Raw genomic sequence first — 19,785 nt, 5'->3', positions numbered from 1 at the left:
AATCCGAAAGCAGTAGAGCGGTGAGTAGAAAACAAAACTCTGACGAGGGAGAATTAAAGTTAAGAGAAATAGCCACCCTTTTCTAGGTATAAGTTTCTGTCACAAACAGCCTTCCAGAGACGGATATCGAGGAAAAAGCCAGAAATAAATAAATGTTTGGAGATCAAGCCGACACATCTGGTATATTACACCTCTCTCCCACCATGTGGCATGTGCCAATTTTGTATGATGTATCTGCACCTGGGGAGGGTAATATTCGGCTGGGAACCATCTGCCTTTTAACAGGGATACACCCGGTGTATGATACTGCGTAATTGCTCCTGGGGACAGCCTGGCCTTTTGTTTTAGGCCGGCCAAAAACCATTGTTGGTTCCGAATTTAATAAAAAAACAACAACAGAAGAATACCGGAAACGTTAGCCTGACTAAAATCGCGCTCCTACCTACTCTCCAAGCAGAGGTTAGGCTCAAGCTGTTTTTTTAGTTATTTTTATCGGGCGTTCTATTTTGCATTGTAGGCTTGGCTTACTATGTAAAGAAATGGCAGGAAAATCTACTTTTTGTATTGTCCAAATGTTGCGTAGCATAGCTTTAAGTTCGCCAGCCATGGCCAGTTAGGTTTTGACAATACAAAATAAAATAGAAAGCCTGGCTAAAAAACAAAAGCCGGAGCCTAACATCTGCTTAGAGAGTAGCTCCTACCTGCCGACCCTACAGGTGCCGGGGTCATTAACCCCAGTCAGCGAGAGATTGTGTAAACACTGGCTACCGGAAACTTATGTTTATCATGCTTCAAATGTGGAGTCAGTCAAGTGAAATGAACAATTGATGACCAACACAATTTGTGACTTTTTAAAAGTGCTTTTATTTTTGTTTTCCTAAGCTGTTTGCAGAAACTACATGTTGTGCACAAATAATCACAACATAATTTCATCACTGCACACACTCACACACACACTCACTATCCATGGTTAGATTATACTGCTGCTGGGTTCCCTGACGCAGGGGTAGGCAGCAGTCACAAGTCAGAACATATTTCTTCAGCATTTTCTGGTTGCTTCTAAAGTATTGGCTGTAGCTTTTGAATATTTCAATGACCCCCGTCCTATATTGCGCACTTTGCACTGACTACAAGTTAAGGAAATATTCATATATTGATCAATTTCGATTGTGATGTAGAAATGACAATCTAGGTCCTCCTGTAAGGGGAAACAGTAAAATATGTCATCATTTTGTACATGTCAGCCCGTTGCTAGCGTGTGACAGCAATTTTCCATTGTAACGAAGAAAGGGCGTATAGCCTCTACAGTTGAGCGATTTTTACATGTCTTTGAGATAATCCCTCCCTACTGGTGCTTAAAGGTCACATGTTTTGAAAAAAATCATTTTTCTTCAAGAAGACAATGTCAGAAGTTTTAAGATTCTTTTCTTTAATGACATTTTATGTAAGACATTCAATAGCAAAGCAAAGCACCATGTAGCCTGCCATCCATTTGTATAAGCTTATTTGCTCCAAAGTGTTGACAATATGCTAATAAAGACATCAGAATTTTGTGCTGTTTAATTGATATACAGACATTTTATGTAAGACAATCAATAGCAAAGCAAAGCACCAAGTAGTCTGACATACTGGTCTATAAGCTCACCTGCTCCAAAGTGTTGACAATAAGCTTATTCACACTCTTTTGTAATGTTTAATTGATATACAGCAACAAAGCTTCTACAATAGAGCTGTTTTTACATGTTTTTTAGATAATACCTCCCCCTATAAGTGCTTGAAGATCAGTTGTACAAGCTCTTCTGCTCCAAAGTGTTTATTCAGCTTATTCAGACTCTTTTGTAATGTTTATTTGATATACAGCAACACAGACATACTCTCACACCAGTCTACCACACTACAAGTCGTGCCAGATCATAGACAAGGCCTTGGTGATGCCGACATCGTTGTAGTTGAAGTAGCACAGCCCAGCAAAGGCGAGGATTGACGCTCCGTACAGCGCCATCTTGGAGAGGCGGGGCAGGAGGGGGCCATGGATGTAGTCTGTCACGATTTGCTCAAAACCCCTGGAGATAATAAACAACAGTGATCTTTAATATAGCTTGTGTTGTATAATGAAAAATGCTCAAACTCATAATTAGCCCCACTCGATTGTAGTACAATATCAATGATTTAGGCTAGCTCTTATTGTTCTAGAAATTAGAATGTCAAATTTCATTCTATATTCATAATCTGCATATGTGCTATGTTTAATACTTGTTTTAGTAATTAGGATGATAAGTTTGTTTCTTCTTTTTTTTGCCATACATTGTACCGTGTGCGATCGTTGCGCAATAAAGTTCTTTTTTCGCTGTTACAGACTTATTGGGCCCTATAGTCTGTCACGATTTGCTGGGGATGACAAATAACAGTTATCTTTAACATAGCTTGTGTTATAAAGTCTCTTATTGCTACTGATCGATTGTCTACAATCTGTCAAAACTCCTGGAAATTATAAACAGCATGTTATCTTTGATATAGCTTGTGTTATACAATATCTCACAGTTACAGACAGTCAAAAGTCTGTCAAAACACCTGTCAACAGTTGGAGATAATAAACAACAGCGATCTTTAACATAGCTTGTGTTATAAAGTCTCTTAGTGCTACTGATTGATTGTCTACAGTCTGTCAAAACATCTGGAAATTATGAACAGCATGTTATCTTTGATATAGCTTGTGTTATACAATATCTCACAGTTACAGACTGATTGTCGATAGTCTGTCAAAACTCTGAAAATAATGATGGTAAGGTCAGGATGGTAAAGTTCTCTAAGTAGTTCTAGTATTAGCCTATCAGTAAGTGTAGTAAGAACATGGTATCTTATTACATGCAACCACATGTCTACAAGTCTAATGTATGCTAGTTATAAACACCAATTATCTTTAAACTAACGTTGACTATGTTACACATCTCTTGTTGCATACTGATTGGGCCCTGTAGTATAAGAAGTATATTCAACAGTCCTTTTTGCAGTGTAAAGCCTAATAACACACACACACACACACACACACACACACAAACAAACAAACACTGTACAAGTGAGCACTAGTGAGGAGTACATTGGTGGTGAATAACTGCTAAATATTGACCAGTTCTCTGTATTCTGTGGTACAAACACCTAACTGGTAGGTCCTGTCCTTGGTGCTGAATGACACTCACACATGCAGGTTAGGTGCAAGTAGACATCAGAAATACCTGCACATCCCAACTTTTGCCTGCACTAACCTGCATACGCAGGTGGTATTTTGAGCACTGCTATGTGGATCAAACTATGTGTCACAAACAAACAAAAAAACGAGCGTACCAGTGCCCGTGCAGGACCACTGCAGTTGCCAGACAGTAGTCCATGGCGGGGTTGTGAACAAAATAGGCCAGCGGGAAGATTCCCAGCATGCCTAGCACCAGCACACGCTCAGCGTTCCAGTGAGATGATGCCATGGCAGCTACAGGAGAGGAAGAGAATAAGAAGACATCAGTGTGTGCTTAGCAATTTTTTCATGTTAGGCTAGTAATATAGGTGTGAGTATTGTAGGGGGATAAGGGGGTATCACCCTTACATGGTGCAGGATTCTAAGGTAAAATGGTACATTCTAAGGTATCCTGAGGGCCAAAATTACTGTCAGAGAGGTCACAGTAGAAGACTGACCACAAGTGGCCTAATTAGCATCCCTGGTCAATCAGAATTCTATGCTTGTCAAAGGATCTGCTCCCCAGTGTAAGGGTCAGCATCTGGTGTGTCCAATTTCCTATCATTTTTAAAACAGCACGTCCAAAAGACGCGTGGACGCATGTCTGGCTAAAAGCCTGGTGCTTAGTCCAGTGATGAATAGTCCTTTTGAATTAGTGTTTGGGAGCTCAAATTTGGCTGTTGTTGCTCACCTGACATGCAAGTTACTGGAAAGAGTTGCAGTCCTTTGGACGTAACATTAAGTTGTATTTACAGTTCATTTTGCTTGCGAGGGTTTACATTCTTTTCTGTAACCTGAAAAGTTGTTTTCGAATCTCCTTGGAGGCCAGTCTTGTTATCTATGGTCAGGAACAGGGCAGTAGGAGTGAGTGAATGAATGAGTATAAAGTTAGATGAGGACTAACCCAGACTCCGAGGCGATGTGTGAAACTGGGTAGTAGGAGCTGGCTGTAACCGGTTGCGGTGGACGAGACCAGATGCCACGAAGGGCCGCGTCATCAGCTGGGGGCTCAGCAACATGTCTGCAACACAAACACATTTTACACATCATCAAATTTTTTAACCAGGTTAGATAAACTGTGGGAGAGAGAAATGTACAAACAGCAAGAGTGAAGATCGGGAGCTAACAGGCAATGGATCTGCCTTCATCCTAATGATGGTATCAAAGATATCAATATAACAGATACTCCAGCAACTGGACAAAATTTGGTTGGACATCTTGACAACATCATACGCAATATAAGTTACTCAAGCAACTGGATAAAATATGAAAACGGTTGGATATTTCAGACAGGATCTGCAGACTTTTGTAAATTGACTGCACTTCTTATTAACTGGTGGTCTAAATTTCATTGACATAACAAACAAATATTGGTGGGAAAGTAAACAGATCATATGTCAGACTCAGGGATCAAATGATTCATATATTCACTGTGGAACAGCAATGATAATGATTGGTATTTTTCTTTACATAGTACAAGATTCTGTCGACAGTTTTTTTTTTAAACAATTATATTTATACATGGATGCCAGTATACTACCCTGGATGGAAATTTGATGTTAAACACACTGCTTACGAGTCAACTGAATGCCACGCCCTTTCTTTATTGTTTTCTATCGAATAGTTCTCGTCCAGAAATTATGAAACTCTGACTTTGAGTTAGTTACGTATGACGAAAGGTCACGAAACATGACGATGTGATATGGCTACCAGATAAAGATATGACGTGGCATGCAATGTTTAGCTATTTGTACTTTTCCTTGATACTTTCAGCTTTCTTATGCCCCGATTCTACATCTCAGTCGAACTTTTTTAAGGAGAAAAGAGACTTACTGCGGTTCGCAAGGCGGAGAATCCCAAAAGTGGCCGCCATCTTCGTATTTTTGCCCTTCCGTGTCCTCAACTCTCGCGAGACCATGCGAGGTAGTGTCGTCCACTTGTATCAAGGGGGTGTTTTATTCTTTGTACTTTTAAAGATACTAACGTTACAAAATAAGTATATAATCGTTGTCATATAAGAAAAAAGCAATTAAAATATTTAAAACAATTGGAAAACACTTTATAAAAAGACCTTTAGAAATGGATACAATGATATTAAGACTTCATAAAATACTATTGGACGATTACACTATTAAGGTTAGAGGTCAGAATTTCGCGGGAGATGATCACAAATCTATACTGAGTTTTTCGGCCACTTTTATTACATTCTGTCTAATTATCTAGACATGATCTGCATCATACTTGTTGCGGGACACGGAATTCTCCTGGAAAAAGAAATTAAGGTAATTCCCTGGACTTTTACGCAACCGTTTTCCGACTGTCAATATTTGGGTTGGACGTTGGGATATCATTTTTTTAACTTGAATGTTTGAACTTAAAGTTTGTTTCTGTCTTGCCCACGGCAAATACGTTCCATATGGTTGACTGAAATCGTCAGGTTTCCTGCGTAAAATGATTTGTATTGTACTAGTGGCCGACCATAGATACTTGAAAGTACCAGACATAAACTGCAAGGTAGGTTATTACCTTATTACCTCCTTGGGTAGAAAGGTTATAATTCAAGGTGTTTAAAATTCCTTTGTTTGCGCTATCCTTTCATGGTTGTATGTGTGTTTGTGTTATCAACTGTGAGCTCTTGCCATGTGAGTTAGGGTTACTGTAAATCCTATCTGGCTAAATCGACTCTACTCTACTATGCCCTACTCCATTCTACTCTACTCTGCTCTACACAACTCTACTCAGACTACTCTACTCTGACTTTGCTCTACTCTACTCTACCCTATTCTTAACTCTTCTCTGACTCTACTCTGCTCACAACTCTACTCTACTCTACTCTACTCTTCTCTACTCTACTCTTACGTATACTCTACTCTACTCTACTCTACTCTACTCTACTCTACTCTACTCTACTCTACTCTACTCTACTCTACTCTACTCTACTCTGACTTTGCTCTACTGTCTACTCTACTCTACTCTGCTCTGCTCTACACCAACCCTGCTCTGCTATACTGTCTACTCTACTCTACTCGACTCTGACTTTGATCTGCTCTTCGCAGCTTGGTCTCTGCTCTACTCTACTCTACTCTAAAGTGTTTAACCATATACATTGTACATTCATTGCAGAAAGACTCATCAAACCGATACACAAACCTCCAGGGGGTCCCAAAGGCCCTGCTCCCCGGGGTGGGGGGCAAGAAGATCCTGACGTTCTGGTGGGATGCGCTCAACACGTGAGTAAACTTTCACATGCCCTACCATGTCTCCTATACGTAGATTGAATAAACCAAGTTGTGCAGGGAACTTTAAAGCTGGGCTTTTCATTTGCCATGTTGGATTACAGTGTACAACCATAATGCACACAAAGATGCCATAGCTTGATCCTATGTTACCCGCCAAAATGCACATAGGGGATTAAGATTATACTTACTGTAATTATAATGATGTCAATTAAAGTCTATATAGGTCTTTAAGCCATTGCACAGCCCTTGCAGATCAGTCGAATATCCTCAGGCTACAATGTTCCCTCGGAAGGACTCTGCATCTGCATCTGAATTAGAATAAACTTTTTTACATTTCTTACGACACCAATAGAAAGTTTAGGGGGATACAACCCTGACCTAATTTTTATGTCTTTGTGTTTGTTTTGCAGGAGGCAGCTGTTCAGTGATGTGTACCTGGTGACAAATGCAGACAAGTAAGTTGATCATGCTTTTGTGCAATGAACAGTATTAAAGTAATGCATTGCTGGGATATCGATGTTAATAGATTATCAACAGAGTATTCCCCTCTGGCTAGGTGTTGACAAATATCTGAATAAATGAATGAATGAAGGAAGGAACAAATTAAAGAAACTTTTCTGTTTTCTTGTAGGAAAGGGAACTGAATGAATGTATTAATGGATGAAAATTACATGGATGAAAAAATGCATGAATGACAAAAAGTAATTGTCACTGATGTAAGGTAGTTAATGCTATCTGAAATGACTCAATGATTTCTAAAATCATATCCAGTTGAGTACGTAACTATTATTCTACACATATTACTGCGGTAACCTTTAATGACGAATAAAGGAAATAATAATTTGCAGACAGACAGATGAGTAAAACGGCAGATAATCTATTCTGACACTTCCTTCAGGTACAAGCATTTTGAGCGTTGGGCGACAGCTCATGACTTCCCAGTGGAAAATATCGTCAACGACGGCTCGACAACATTTGAGACGCGACTTGGCTCTGTGGCAGACTTCGAGCTTGTCCTACGCAACAAACGTGTCAATGATGATGTCATGGTGGTATGTAGATGTGTCTTGTTTGTTTGTTTGTTAGGCTGTATCATAAGATACGACACATCTGGGTTGCAATTGTTTTATCATTCCCTATTTTGTATTCGTTGAAAATACCAATAGCGCCAGGCCAGGCCAGGATTCACATTAAGTTACAAAGAGTAGTAAGTAACTCCTTTAAACAGGCTTAAACAATGAATATTCATATTCAGTAGATACAGTTACTGTAGTAGCTAACATTGTAGCGAAGTGTTACAAAAATTTTTCTTAACATTCATTTCCCCTTCAAAGGTAGCAGGAGACATGCTGTTCCAAGATCAGAAGTTTGACCTCTCTCAAGTTTTAGACTACTTCAAACTGAAGGTAAGCATAGGTTAAAGTTTAGAGTACGATTGTGTGTCTTTGTTTTATTTGTTGATAATTGGTCTGAATCAATGATTTCCCATTAAAAAAAACTTAATATTAAGAACTTTAAACTTAAAAATCATGTACAACTGCATTGTTGTCCACGTTTGTTGTGATTGAATCTGTTACAGGAAGGAGAACTGGCGATCTACTATGAAATGGAACCATCAGAGAGAACAGAGTCAAGAGGGATTGTAGAGGTGGAGAAAACAACCAACAGGTAAGTCTTTCCAGTCTAATTGGTAATAGACTACAGTAACAAACCTAGATCCTGTTTAGTGCAAACCACATTTTAATCATCATGGTTGGAATTTGCTTTAGCCTTGATAAACCTGTAAGCAGAAACAGTCTGACAACAGATGTTTCCTTTCATGCATACTTCTATTCTGTCCTTTGTGCTTCCTTATTGTTTTCTTCCAGAATCTCTGGACTACTTGAGAATCCAGCTACTGACCATATATCTTCCTCTGTTACCACTATTGTCATACATATTGACATGTACTCATCTCCTTCCTTCTTACTTCCTTTCTACAGAATTTCCAGGTTCCTTGAGAAGCCAGCAGCAGATCAGACGTCTTTACGCCATGCCAGCGTCGTATTCTACTGCTTCTGTCATTATTTCATTCCTGAACATAATATTGTCATTTATTAATCTCCTAACTTCGTTTTTCCTCCTGCAGAATCTCCAGGTTCCTTGAGAAGCCTGCAGCAGATCAGACGTCTTCCCGTCTTGCCAGCGTCGTCTTCTACTGCTTCAATCATTCTGTCATTCATTCCTTAATAATGTCATGTATTAATCTTCTAACTTCTTTTCGTCCTGCAGAATCTCCAGGTTCCTTGAGAAGCCAGCAGCAGTTCAGACGTCTTTACGTCTTGCCAGCGTCGTCTTCTACTGGTTCTGTCATTCTTTCATTCCTTAACATATGTCATGTATTAATCTTCTAACTTCTTTTTCCCTCCTGCAGAATCTCCAAGTTTCTTGAGAAGCCCGCGGCTGATCAGACATCTTCCCGTCTTGCCAGCGTCGTCTTCTACTGCTTCAGAAGGAAAACCCTGGAAACTATCCCACAGTTTCTTGAACAACACCCAGATGTCAACAGTCGAGTGTTTGGGCAGTACATGGTAAATAAGTGCCTGCAGTACCCAGTCAAACTGCTAGAGGGCATACTTGTTAATTGTATACAACATTAAATCATTTCATTGAGTACTAGTACAATCAAAGCTATACTGGATTGCTCCTCGGCATAATGATTGCCTGGTCATAGTGGCCACTTCTTGGGGACACCTATTTTCCCATTTACCAGTGTATCTTGTCAATATTGGACAAAAGCTAGCTGATGTGGTCTGACACATTTTAAATATCTGTCCAATAACTGTGTTTAAAATTGTGTATTAATGTCTCTATAGCTGTCTTTTTTTAAGTCTCTTAAGCAGTCACTATACCAAGATTTATGCCTTTTTTGTCAACATAATACCAATGTATTTCTTTCATCCATTCTTTATTGGTTGGGCTGTTCAGCATGCACGGCCAGGGCTGCCCAACTACATTGTAGCCTGTGGCTGTGGCCCTGCTGACAAAAGCAAAAGACAATACAAATGGAATGCAGAGCTAAAATTTTTTTGAACACCAAAAGTTTTGACTAAGTCTATATGAATGAAATGTTTTGGATCTACTTCCAGAGCTGGCTTGTGAATGAAACGAAGTCCCAGTCTACGGTATGAAGCTGCCGACAGGCTTCCAGCTGATTGGTCAAGTTGGACTGGCCGACTATGAGAAGTGGCTGAGCTTCTTCTCCAGTAAGCAGTACGATCAGGCAGCACGGAAGGCCATCACTGCAAGGGCGTACGCTAGGTAGGGGACTGTTTGCTGTAAAAGTGATCATTGACAAGTATAGCAAAGATTTATAGTTTAGTCGTTTAAATAGGATGGCACAATTTATTGGCACCAGCAAGTAGCATATTGGCAAGACAGACAAAACCTGATCTCCAATGTTAAAGGCAGAAAATATTTTTTATGAAATTAGACATCAACATTGTACTAGATGCTACATCTATCGGAAGGCTTTTTTTTGACACCTGCATATGCCAAGACTTTAGCTCAAAGCCAATTCCACTTTCTTGTTTTGCCTTCTATTAGGATCGGTCTGATTGGCAACCCATCTGATGGTTTCTACGGCAAGACGATCTCCATGACGATAGCAAACTTCTGGGCGGAGGTGACGATCTCGGAGAGCGAGCGCGTTGTGCTGACCCCTAACCCCTTGTGTGACCCCACACAGTTTGGAAGTCTCAGCGACCTCCACTGTCAGAGTAGGAAGGAGGGGTGAGCTATGCAGTCCTGACCTCTAACCTCTGTGTGACCTCTAATCCCTGTATGACCTGTAACCTACCCCCATGGATTAATCATATCACAGTTGGATGTTACCAAGTTTGAAAGTTCATCTTTGTTGTTAGAAATCATCCTGAATCAATGTTGAACCGTTACGTCTAGCAGAAGAATTTAACTCATCTAAATTTTTTACTGTTTAACTGTCCATGGCTGGGCCTGCACCATGCCATGTGTTAAAAGTTCCACTTTTTAAACTTATCGACTTGTAAAGAAGACTTGCCAAATTGCTAACTTATAAACTTGTTGGCCATTATATTTTTCAGCTATCTCGGTGGTTTGCGTCTAATCCAGGCCACATGTAAGAAGTTCTATCAGTACTGCTCGACACGAGGCATCGCGCTCGCCAAGCGGAACTTCACGCTGAAATACGACACCAACATTCCACGGCAGGTCGGCCTGGCGGGCAGCAGTGCTATCGTCACGGCAACGCTTAAGTGCCTGATGCAGTTCTTCAACCTCACAGACAAGGTCAGATGGTGTGATTATAATGCTTCCACCCCTGAGGTGCCACAAAAACAAACCAGAACTTTTGATATGCAAAAGCTAGGAAGAGCATTGCACTTAAATACACTTAACTACCAGTGAGCTCCATGCTATAGTGTCTAACACAAATATGTAGTCAAAAGGTTTATTATGGAGATGGGCAAGGGCAACATTCAGGTTATAGATCGATGGGTATCTTAAACTTTTAACTTAAACCTTGGGCTTGAAGCCTTTTTTAGAAGCATTTTAATCTTTTCTTTCCATCTGGTCACAGTGGTATTTTGATAACAAAAGATAATCTAAGATAAGCTTAGAAATACTACAAGGGCACATAGTCTATTTTCCCTTGTATCTTATTATTTATTTGTTTGTTTCCCCAGGATCTACCAAAGCCGATCCAGCCCCAGTTCATCCTGGATGTGGAACAGGAGGAACTGTTCATCACTGCAGGACTGCAGGACAGAGTTGTGCAGGTGGGGTCATGTTTACTAAACAAACAAACAAATAAACAAACAAACAGGAAAGACTGGTGCAGGTGGGAATGTTTTAACAAACAAACAAACTATACAAAGTTATACAAAAAAGAACAGTGCATGTGCCAGTGTGAGTGTTATTCAGCACCAAGAACAGGAACTACCAGCCTTAATGTAGGCTTAACACCACAGAAAGAACTCATGTATGCTATGCTATATCAGCCTAGTGCCTCTCTATGTGGTTCTCCAATTGTGGCAGCTGCAGTGTTATTCAGCACCGAGGGCAGGAACCACAGGTGTCAGAGTAGGCTATCATACCACAGACATCACTTACCAATGTTAAGTATCAGCACCAAGGACAGGAGCCACTAATAATACTGTAATTGTATTTAAGTTTGCGGGGATTTACTTTCGTAGTAGCGGGAAAATTGAGTGTTCGCGGTTGTTTAAAGTTTGCGGTAGCATCATAGACTATAGTCACATACTACAAGCCACAAGGGATAAATAGATGTTTGCGGTGGCCACAAGTTTGTGGTGAAGTGGCCACAGCAAATACTGCAAACATAAAACCAGCGCAAAAGTTCCTGTCAATGTTCAATTGTTACAGTCAATGTTAGTTATCAGCACCAACGACAGGACTTATCAGTATCTGTGTGAATGTGAACATGTTTCTAACATATTCCCACCTCTCATATTGCAGGTTTATGAAGGTCTGGTGTATAGGACTTCAGCAATGTTAGCTATCATCACCAGGGACAGGACTAATCAGTATCCGTGTGAATGTGAACATGGTTCTAACCTGTTCCTTAACATCTCATTTTTCAGGTTTACGAAGGGTTCTGGTGTACATGGACTTCAGCAATGTTGGTTATCAGCACCAAGGACAGGGCTTATCCGTATCTGTGTGAGTGAAAACATTGTTCTAACCTGTTCCTACCTCTCTTACTCCAGGTTTATGAAGGTTTGGTGTACATGGGCTTCAGCAATGTTAGTTACCAGCACCAGGGACAGGACTCACTATCTCAGTGTGTGAATGTGGACATGGATCTAACCTGTTTCTACTGCTCATATTCCAGGTTTATGAAGGTCTGGTGTACATGGACTTCAGCAAGGACATCATGGAGGCTGAAGGTCATGGTAAGGGCAAAGGTCACAGTTATCTGAATCAGAGGTCAAGTGTAATTCAAGGCAGAATATCACAGTGACTTCTTTAAATGGTTTGCTGAAACACGAAATGCAGTGAAACCACACTGCAATATCAGCTATTGAAAAACTATAGTCATTTTTAAACATTGATGCTTGTTCACCTTGTTATCCGTTGTTTCTAAAAGCGAGGTATTTAGGGATATCAAGTTGATGGACAGCAGCTTGAAATTGCAATATTTTCAAAATATTATAGTTTTAAACCATCTACTTGCTTTGAAAACTATGGAATCGAAATAGGTTTCATTGCAGAATCGCAGATAAAATTAAACTAGCTTTTTACTTTAAATAGTGTGATGACGTGTTCTCTCATAATTTACAGGCCGATATGAGTGGCTTGACCTGTCCCGAGCTCCGCCCCTATGGTTGGCTTACCTCAGTGACCCCAGCGACTCAGGTCGTTTCCATAGCAATGTCAGACAAAGGTTTAATAATGGTATGTATGTCATACTAACGTTCAAACTTGTGATTATTTGTTTTTACTGCATGAACTACTTTTTTATCTCAGATTTTCCCTCTCAATGTTGTTTTTAGATTTAAGGTACTAAATTATCTTACAGGTGACAAGGAAGTTTTAGAGGCTATGAAGACCTTTGCTGACTACACAGACCAGGCCAGGTGTGTTGTCATCATTAGTTTCTTAAAGTGGATGAATGAAGAAACAAATGAATAAATGATATTGTATCAATCATGGTGTAACTGGCTTAAGATGTACAATATAACTTTAGCATAAAGACACCATTTTGACCGACAAACTGTTAAGGCTTAGATCAAAACACATGAAGCAACTTGTCATACTAAGCCAAGTCCACATTCTGCATATGCTGGAATGACCCCAAAAATATGGATTGATACTACACATATAATTTTTGTCTTCTCTGACAAGAAAAGAGTTATGTTTATAACTATACTTTAATTTTCAGGGTTTCACTAGAAGCAGGGGATGCTGTGAAACTGGCTGAGCTCATGAACATGAACTTTGACCTAAGAAGGTAATAAATAACCACCCCTTTTCATCTGCAGAGATAAAAAAAAGGTCATAACATGCTCTATTAGTCAGGGGTCATAAGAATCAGAAAGTCAAATATTATTTTTAGGAAAGGTGAAACGTCATGCTGACAATCTTTTAACTCATTAGGTCGATCATGGAATTGTATCGGAAAAAAATTAAGTTGCCCCTTTTGTTATTTTGTCACATCTTCTATTTGTCTGCCTGTGTGTAACTATGCATGCTTGTACGCTACTTAATCTGTGTGTTAGTTGTTACACAAGACCCTGCTGTAAATCAGTACTAGTCATACCATTGTGTTGTTGGGTCTGGCAATATCAACACTTGATTTATCCTTTTGCAGAAGAATCTATGGTGATGCAGCTGTGGGGCAGAAAAACCTGCAGATGGTGGAGATAGCTAGACAGGTACGGGAGGGAGCGAGGGATCTAGGGAGGGATGGAGGGATGGAGAAAGGGGGAAGGAGTGAGGGATGGAGGAAGAGTGGGGAGCTGCTGAAAGTTGACTGTTGAGCCTTATTTCTAAAGGAAAAAAAAACTTTCCATTTCTGTTGTTTTTCTTTAGAATCTTTTATCTGCAAAACAAAAACAAAAGTAAGTCTTTGACCAGCATCCTGCAACATCCTATAAATGCAAGTGAAACATTTTAATTAGTACTTTTAAGTTGAAGTTGCCCGGCGTGCATCTGTAACAGTTGCTTAGGAGTGGCACCCATCTCCAAGTACAGTCTCCTAGTACTATAAGGTCATGAATTAAATCTCCCTGTTTTGTATTTGTTCCAGCATGGTTCAGCTGTGAAGTTCTGTGGCAGTGGAGGGGCTGTGGTAGGCTTGTGCCCTGACCAAAACAACCTGGTATGTAACTGTTACATCATGAAGTCAGTAGTGAATGGAGTATGAGAGATGTTGGATGATTGATTCATGGATGCTGTTTTAGAATCTGTAGTCCTTTTGCCACTTGTTGGATGGTGCTGCAGCAAGAACACAGGTTCACACAATTATAACTAGCCTACATGTACATGTAGGACTATTCTTCTTTTATAAGCATGTGTTATTCATTGTATGTTATGTTCTGTTTCACTCTTACCTCTTCTCTTATGACCTCAATATAAAGAAGACTATCACTCATACAAGATTTTCATAAATGAAGAAAGGTTTAAACAAACAAAACGTCTTTTGCACACCTGGACCAGGTATTATTCAGTGTTTCAGTTTGGAAGTTGAGTGGTCAGCTCATATACTGTGAATATAAAACCATGAATGTTTCAATATTTATAGTAGACTTTTTTTCCATTTCAGGTCCAGATGAAGAGGCAGCTTCAGGAGGAGGGTTTCGTAGTCTGTGACATCATTCCTTATGGCAGCACCCCTAATGGCAATAATGGTACAGGCCTGTTGCCCGGCAACCCAGCATTCTTGGAGGACCTTTTTGACAGTGGTTAAAAGAGTCAGGAAATGATTACAAAATAACATTGACTTCCTTTTCTGCAATGATGGTTTTCAGGAAACAACTTGTCATTGACTTGAATGCCTTTGTATATGAATGAATTAACTCTTATTTATACAACTAGAAATACTGTGTCCAGCAAAATGAGGGATATATGTAATAAATTGAGATTTGATGAAGCCACGTTACCATTGAACATACAAAAACAGACACATTATATATGTACAGTGAATATTCATGTTGAATGTAGAGAAAGGAGAAGTTACAAGGATCTGGCTCAAACTCTCTTTTCCGTTGTTTAGTACATTTTTAAATTAGTACACGATGTGAGAAAGAGATACACTAACAGTTAGTAGAAAGATATTGCAAGAACAGGTGCAAAATATATGTACAGGTACCCGTACATAAGGACCACTGCTTTTACCAGAAAACCTCTTAGCTCCTTCGTAAGTCTGCAAAGTATATTTTTATACAGGGAGTTTCAAGGATTTTTATTTTTTTCACATTGTGATATTACTCTCCAAAATGGCATTAATTGCAGTCTTCATTTTGTATACATAGGTTGGATATTGAAATCATGTCATTGATATTTACAAAATTATCAAAACTTTTCATGAATGCACTCAGTCTCGCTGACATGAATGTATATATACTGGTAACCTTATTATGCTATCTACAGTGAGATTTTGTAGCAAATTGCGGTAATTCTTTTTTAATACAAGTGTAGATTAGGTATACTTTGTAAAATATAATACACACTGTTGCACAATCTTGTAATTGTTCCTACAAAAGTATCACAGTTACTGTACAATGATCATTGAAATATAAAATGACAATATCTTACATTAGATTCTCTTAAATTTTCACAAACTTTTTTCTCAGACTTGGTTGTTGAAAAATACAATGAACAGTCTTACTTGAATTACAAAGTCTTCAATTTGCTAAAATCACCCCAGGCCTGTCAAAAGGTTACAGTTCATTAAAATGGATTGTACTGCTTGATGCATGCAACTGTCAACATTATACTGCATCTATTGTATTTATATTTTTTGTAAAAGTATTTTTTAAAATGATTTTCCTTAGTCTGAGTAATACGCTGATTATTACAAACAGAATTTCCTATGTACAGGTGCAAACAATTGACCAACACCACCAATAAAAGCTTACCATAACAATTCATCAATTTTTCACTATCTTTTTTTTCTATAAGTTTCAAAGCCTTGGATCTTATCTTTACAACAGTGGTCTATTTTTCACAATATTTCATTTCAATCAGTCAATCTTTGCATTGTACAAAACCAATAATAAAGTAGTGCATGTACTTGAATGCCCCAAAATATACAATACATTGTTGTTTTATGAAAATGTTTCAAATGTCATATATTCTGTTTTAAAACTTCTGTGAGCCTCAGTCTAATACATTATACCCACTATTATTAAAACAGCCTCTAAAAATGTTTTCACAACCAGCTACAGTACATTGCTTACAACTCCGTACATTACATTAGGATTAATTCTTATTTCAAACTTTTAAAAATTACCAGATTGGCAGTGAAAACTGCTTTTATTCCCAGTTTAATAGGCCACACTAATTTATTTTCTTGGACCCAGGTTCTCTGACAATTTTAAAGCAAAGGTTCAGTGAGAAGTGAACGACTAATTTTAAGGTTATCCTGTGGATAGAGGTGAACAAGCGTTACATATAGATATTGAAAAGTAAAAACTTCACTCATTGCAAGGTACAGATTAGCCTCTCAGCTTTCATGTTGATTTTCCAGGTTTAGAATTTATCATATCAAATTTGAGAACCAAGATATTCAATGTGTGGTGTGACCTTAGTTGGAAAATACACATGTACATATTTTTTAATGTACAAATGTACAAGAAACTTGCAGCGTGGCCTGCCAGGAGGTAGCTTGGTTTTCAAACTTATTCAAAATTATTTGTGAAAGTTTAAGTTACCTGTGGAAGTACATCGGTCAACAATTCATGGCTAGGTATAACGTAAATTACAATGCTGCAATAAGTTTTTCCCTTTTTCTTCTTCAGATTACTCTATGTCTAAAATTTTAAATCAATATGTGACATTCAAAATGGCAGTTGGCCATCATGGCAAAGTAAGTACAAAAATTAATGTACTTACATGTAAAACATGACGACTTTTAATTGCAACATTATGAAATAATGTTTTTGATTTTTAACATTCATTAAAATTTATGGCTAGAATTGTCACATTTTCTTTTGAGACGATATTGTATGGAATGCAGTTATACAATTTCCACAATTGGAGGGACAGTTTAGCACGTGATATTTCTATCTCCTATTATGACCTAGCCAAAGCTCTTCCACCAAGTTAGCAACTGCGTTACACCTACAGCTGCGAAGAGCTATAGCAAGGGTTTCGGGGGTAGCAGTTGGATTCCGTTCTCTCCAGAGAAGCAGAACTTGGTGCAGCTTCTCACGTGCGCGTAGATGATAGTCCTCTTCAATATTGCTGATATCAGTTTCGCCAAGTCCCAGTGCTCGTGCCAAACTAGAGCGGTACTTTGAGCGCAGATTACTTTCGACTATGTCGTAGATATCAGGCCAAATTGTGCTAGGGGCACCACTGGTGCTTTCTGGCTGGGTGGGTCGGCCTGCAAAAGATAACCAAAAGTAGACTCAGGTAAGAGTCATAACCTTAATTGCTTTTCCTCTTTTCTTTATTTATTCAATCAACATTGCAGAATTACTCGTCAAACATCGTTGATGTTACAAAACTTGATAAAGCCACACACTAGTGAAAAGAATACATTAGCAGGACATGGACGCAAAACCACTTGTGCATCAGTCTGGATTTTTGTTGTAAATGTAAAGTCAGATTGTATAGTGTAGGAAAGGATTTCTGAAAACCATACCTGCCCCTGTTGATTCTATGACAAGATAAGGTAGCGACCCCCCGTCTGCCCCATTTGACGGCTGAGTCGGCTGTGTATGTGGTTGTTCTGACGTACCATCCTGAGATGACTCTTCTGTTACTGGTCCTCCTGAAGGCTCTTCTGTGGGGAAAGGAATAATTTAATTTAGCTGATCTTGAGCACCACTATTACAAGTGATCTTTGATAAAATTAATTGATTGATTAACCTCAAAGGAATGTATGCTTCTATGCATGCATATGTACAAATGCATTAAAATTCATGCATCCTTGGTGTTGCTGTGTTGCTGGAGGACATATCATTAACAACCAATCTCTATTTTAGGGTATAATGTCTCTGGCCGTCTTAAACACATTTATTCTAGCATTAAGTAAACCTTTCACTAACTTTAAGTTGTTTTGCTAAACCAGAAAATATTCTAAAGGGAACTTAAATACCTAATTACACACATACCTGGTTCTGCATGATCTCCAGGTGAGGTGGGTGGTCCCTCATGTTCAATTCCAAACTCTCCCGTGGCAGGACCACTTGGACCATCCTCTGAGTCTACAATTTCATCTTGGGCTCCAGAAGTGATTGTGCCATTTTGATGACTAGGGGGAAGCTGGCTCTGGATGTGAAAAGAACAAAACATTTAGTATCTTAAACTTAAATACAGTACAAAATTAGCACTTACAGGCCTAGGATTTAACGTTATACAGAGCCAAATTCGAACCCTAGAACTTCGCTTGGTGCAAAACAAGTAGATTTCTAGGTTTAGGGTTTCACATAGAAATATCGGGCATCAGCACCACAGTGACTACCTATTTCATAGTATTATTACAGTCATGAACATATCAGATCAATATTTAATACCATCATGTATTGCAATATATAAAGTTAAGGATTGCAACTGAAACAACTCCTGCAACTAAAACAACAGGAGCTAATTGAGCCATTTGCATTAACTGTGTCTTAGCCTTGCTATCCTTTGAAATCCAAATTGTCTTCAGCTTGATATTGCCTTACCTTAAATTTGTTTTCCTTGGAATCCAAATTGTCTTCTGTCTGAATTGTCTAACAATGTTTCCTATTGGACATCTGAAATTGTCTTCATTCATAGTTAGAGTATTAAAGACCTGTTTCTTCCAGATCACTTCAGTGTCACTGACGAAGGATCATAGTGGATTCTATCCGAAACGTCTGATCGTTTCCAAAACCATATCCATTTGCTTGAGTAACTACTTTTTGGTGTATCTTATTACCTGGATGTCTAACCTACATCGACGTAAGTTAAGGATTAGTCTACCTGTTGGATCTAATGAAAAACAAGGCAATGTTTCCTTATGCCTCATAATCTTATAATTACTGGGTATTGGTAAAATGTATTATGATGTGTAATACATATGAGTAAACATTATGTTGAACTTCATATTCTACAGCTGATTAGTAATATTGCTGATTGGATGAAAGACTTAGCTGAAAAAGATGTTTCATTACCATTTGTATTCCTCCATTTCCTGGGCTACCATGGCCATCCTCTCCAGATACTGCAATGTAATAAAATTAATATAATCAGAGTGGTCTGTTGAAATTAAAATCACATAGTACCAAAAATCATTACAGAAATACTTATATGTACTATGTGGTCAAAAAGTCCAAAGAAGTTCAATAAAATAAAATAAAAAACATGGAAAAATCGAAAAGATACCTTAACTGGACGTTATTCAAAGTTAGATAAGGACTATTACAAAAAGACATTGCTATCCAACTACATTCTCAAATACAGGAAAAACCATAAAATGGTGGTACCGGTAATGTATCTATTCTCATCCTCAAGTCAAGGTTGGAGGCTGTTCTTACCTCTTGTGCGAGCCTGCCTCCTTATACCTGGCATAATAATCAACAGTTACTCTAGTTCATGTAACTGACTTACATGCATGTGTATCTAGTACCCTTGTCTTACCTGGTGTTG

At 38.7% G+C, this 19,785-nt stretch overlaps 2 protein-coding genes across 2 annotated transcripts; one reads left to right on the top strand and one right to left on the bottom strand.

Moving 5' to 3' along the window:
• Positions 1-1,438: 1,438 nt before the first annotated feature.
• LOC118404196 (succinate dehydrogenase [ubiquinone] cytochrome b small subunit, mitochondrial-like) lies at positions 1,439-5,162 on the bottom strand. Its single transcript, XM_035803220.1, has 4 exons — positions 5,060-5,162; positions 4,131-4,247; positions 3,343-3,481; positions 1,439-2,063 (listed from the first exon to the last, which is right to left on the bottom strand). The coding sequence occupies exons 1-4, from the start codon at positions 5,142-5,144 to the stop codon at positions 1,895-1,897; spliced, it is 510 nt and encodes a 169-aa protein (XP_035659113.1). The 5' UTR covers positions 5,145-5,162; the 3' UTR covers positions 1,439-1,894.
• Positions 5,163-5,374: 212 nt separating this feature from the next.
• LOC118404178 (glucuronokinase 1-like) lies at positions 5,375-16,094 on the top strand. Its single transcript, XM_035803198.1, is given in 19 exon segments — positions 5,375-5,508; positions 6,350-6,456; positions 6,876-6,920; positions 7,364-7,517; positions 7,800-7,871; positions 8,045-8,133; positions 8,879-9,035; positions 9,594-9,615; positions 9,618-9,765; positions 10,051-10,236; positions 10,566-10,770; positions 11,166-11,258; positions 12,335-12,395; positions 12,784-12,897; positions 13,022-13,079; positions 13,385-13,453; positions 13,814-13,877; positions 14,252-14,323; positions 14,768-16,094. Coding segments are annotated over 19 exon segments (1,917 nt in total). The 5' UTR covers positions 5,375-5,451; the 3' UTR covers positions 14,912-16,094.
• Positions 16,095-19,785: the final 3,691 nt, after the last annotated feature.

The sequence above is a fragment of the Branchiostoma floridae genome, chromosome 17, assembly GCF_000003815.2.
Source record: "Branchiostoma floridae strain S238N-H82 chromosome 17, Bfl_VNyyK, whole genome shotgun sequence".
NCBI classification, from domain to species: Eukaryota; Metazoa; Chordata; class Leptocardii; order Amphioxiformes; family Branchiostomatidae; genus Branchiostoma; species Branchiostoma floridae.
The sequence above is the reverse complement of the archived record's forward strand: the minus strand, read 5'-3'. Positions and strand labels throughout refer to the sequence as shown.

Coding starts and splice junctions, on each gene's coding strand:
- LOC118404196 (XM_035803220.1), bottom strand. CDS start 5,144: ATGGTCTCGCGAGAGTTGAGGACACGGAAGGGCAAAAATACGAAGATG. Junction 3,482..4,130: donor CACATCGCCTCGGAGTCTGG/GTTAGTCCTCAT, acceptor CCTCTCCTGTAG/CTGCCATGGCATCATCTCAC. Junction 2,064..3,342: donor GTGGTCCTGCACGGGCACTG/GTACGCTCGTTT, acceptor TATTATCTCCAG/GGGTTTTGAGCAAATCGTGA.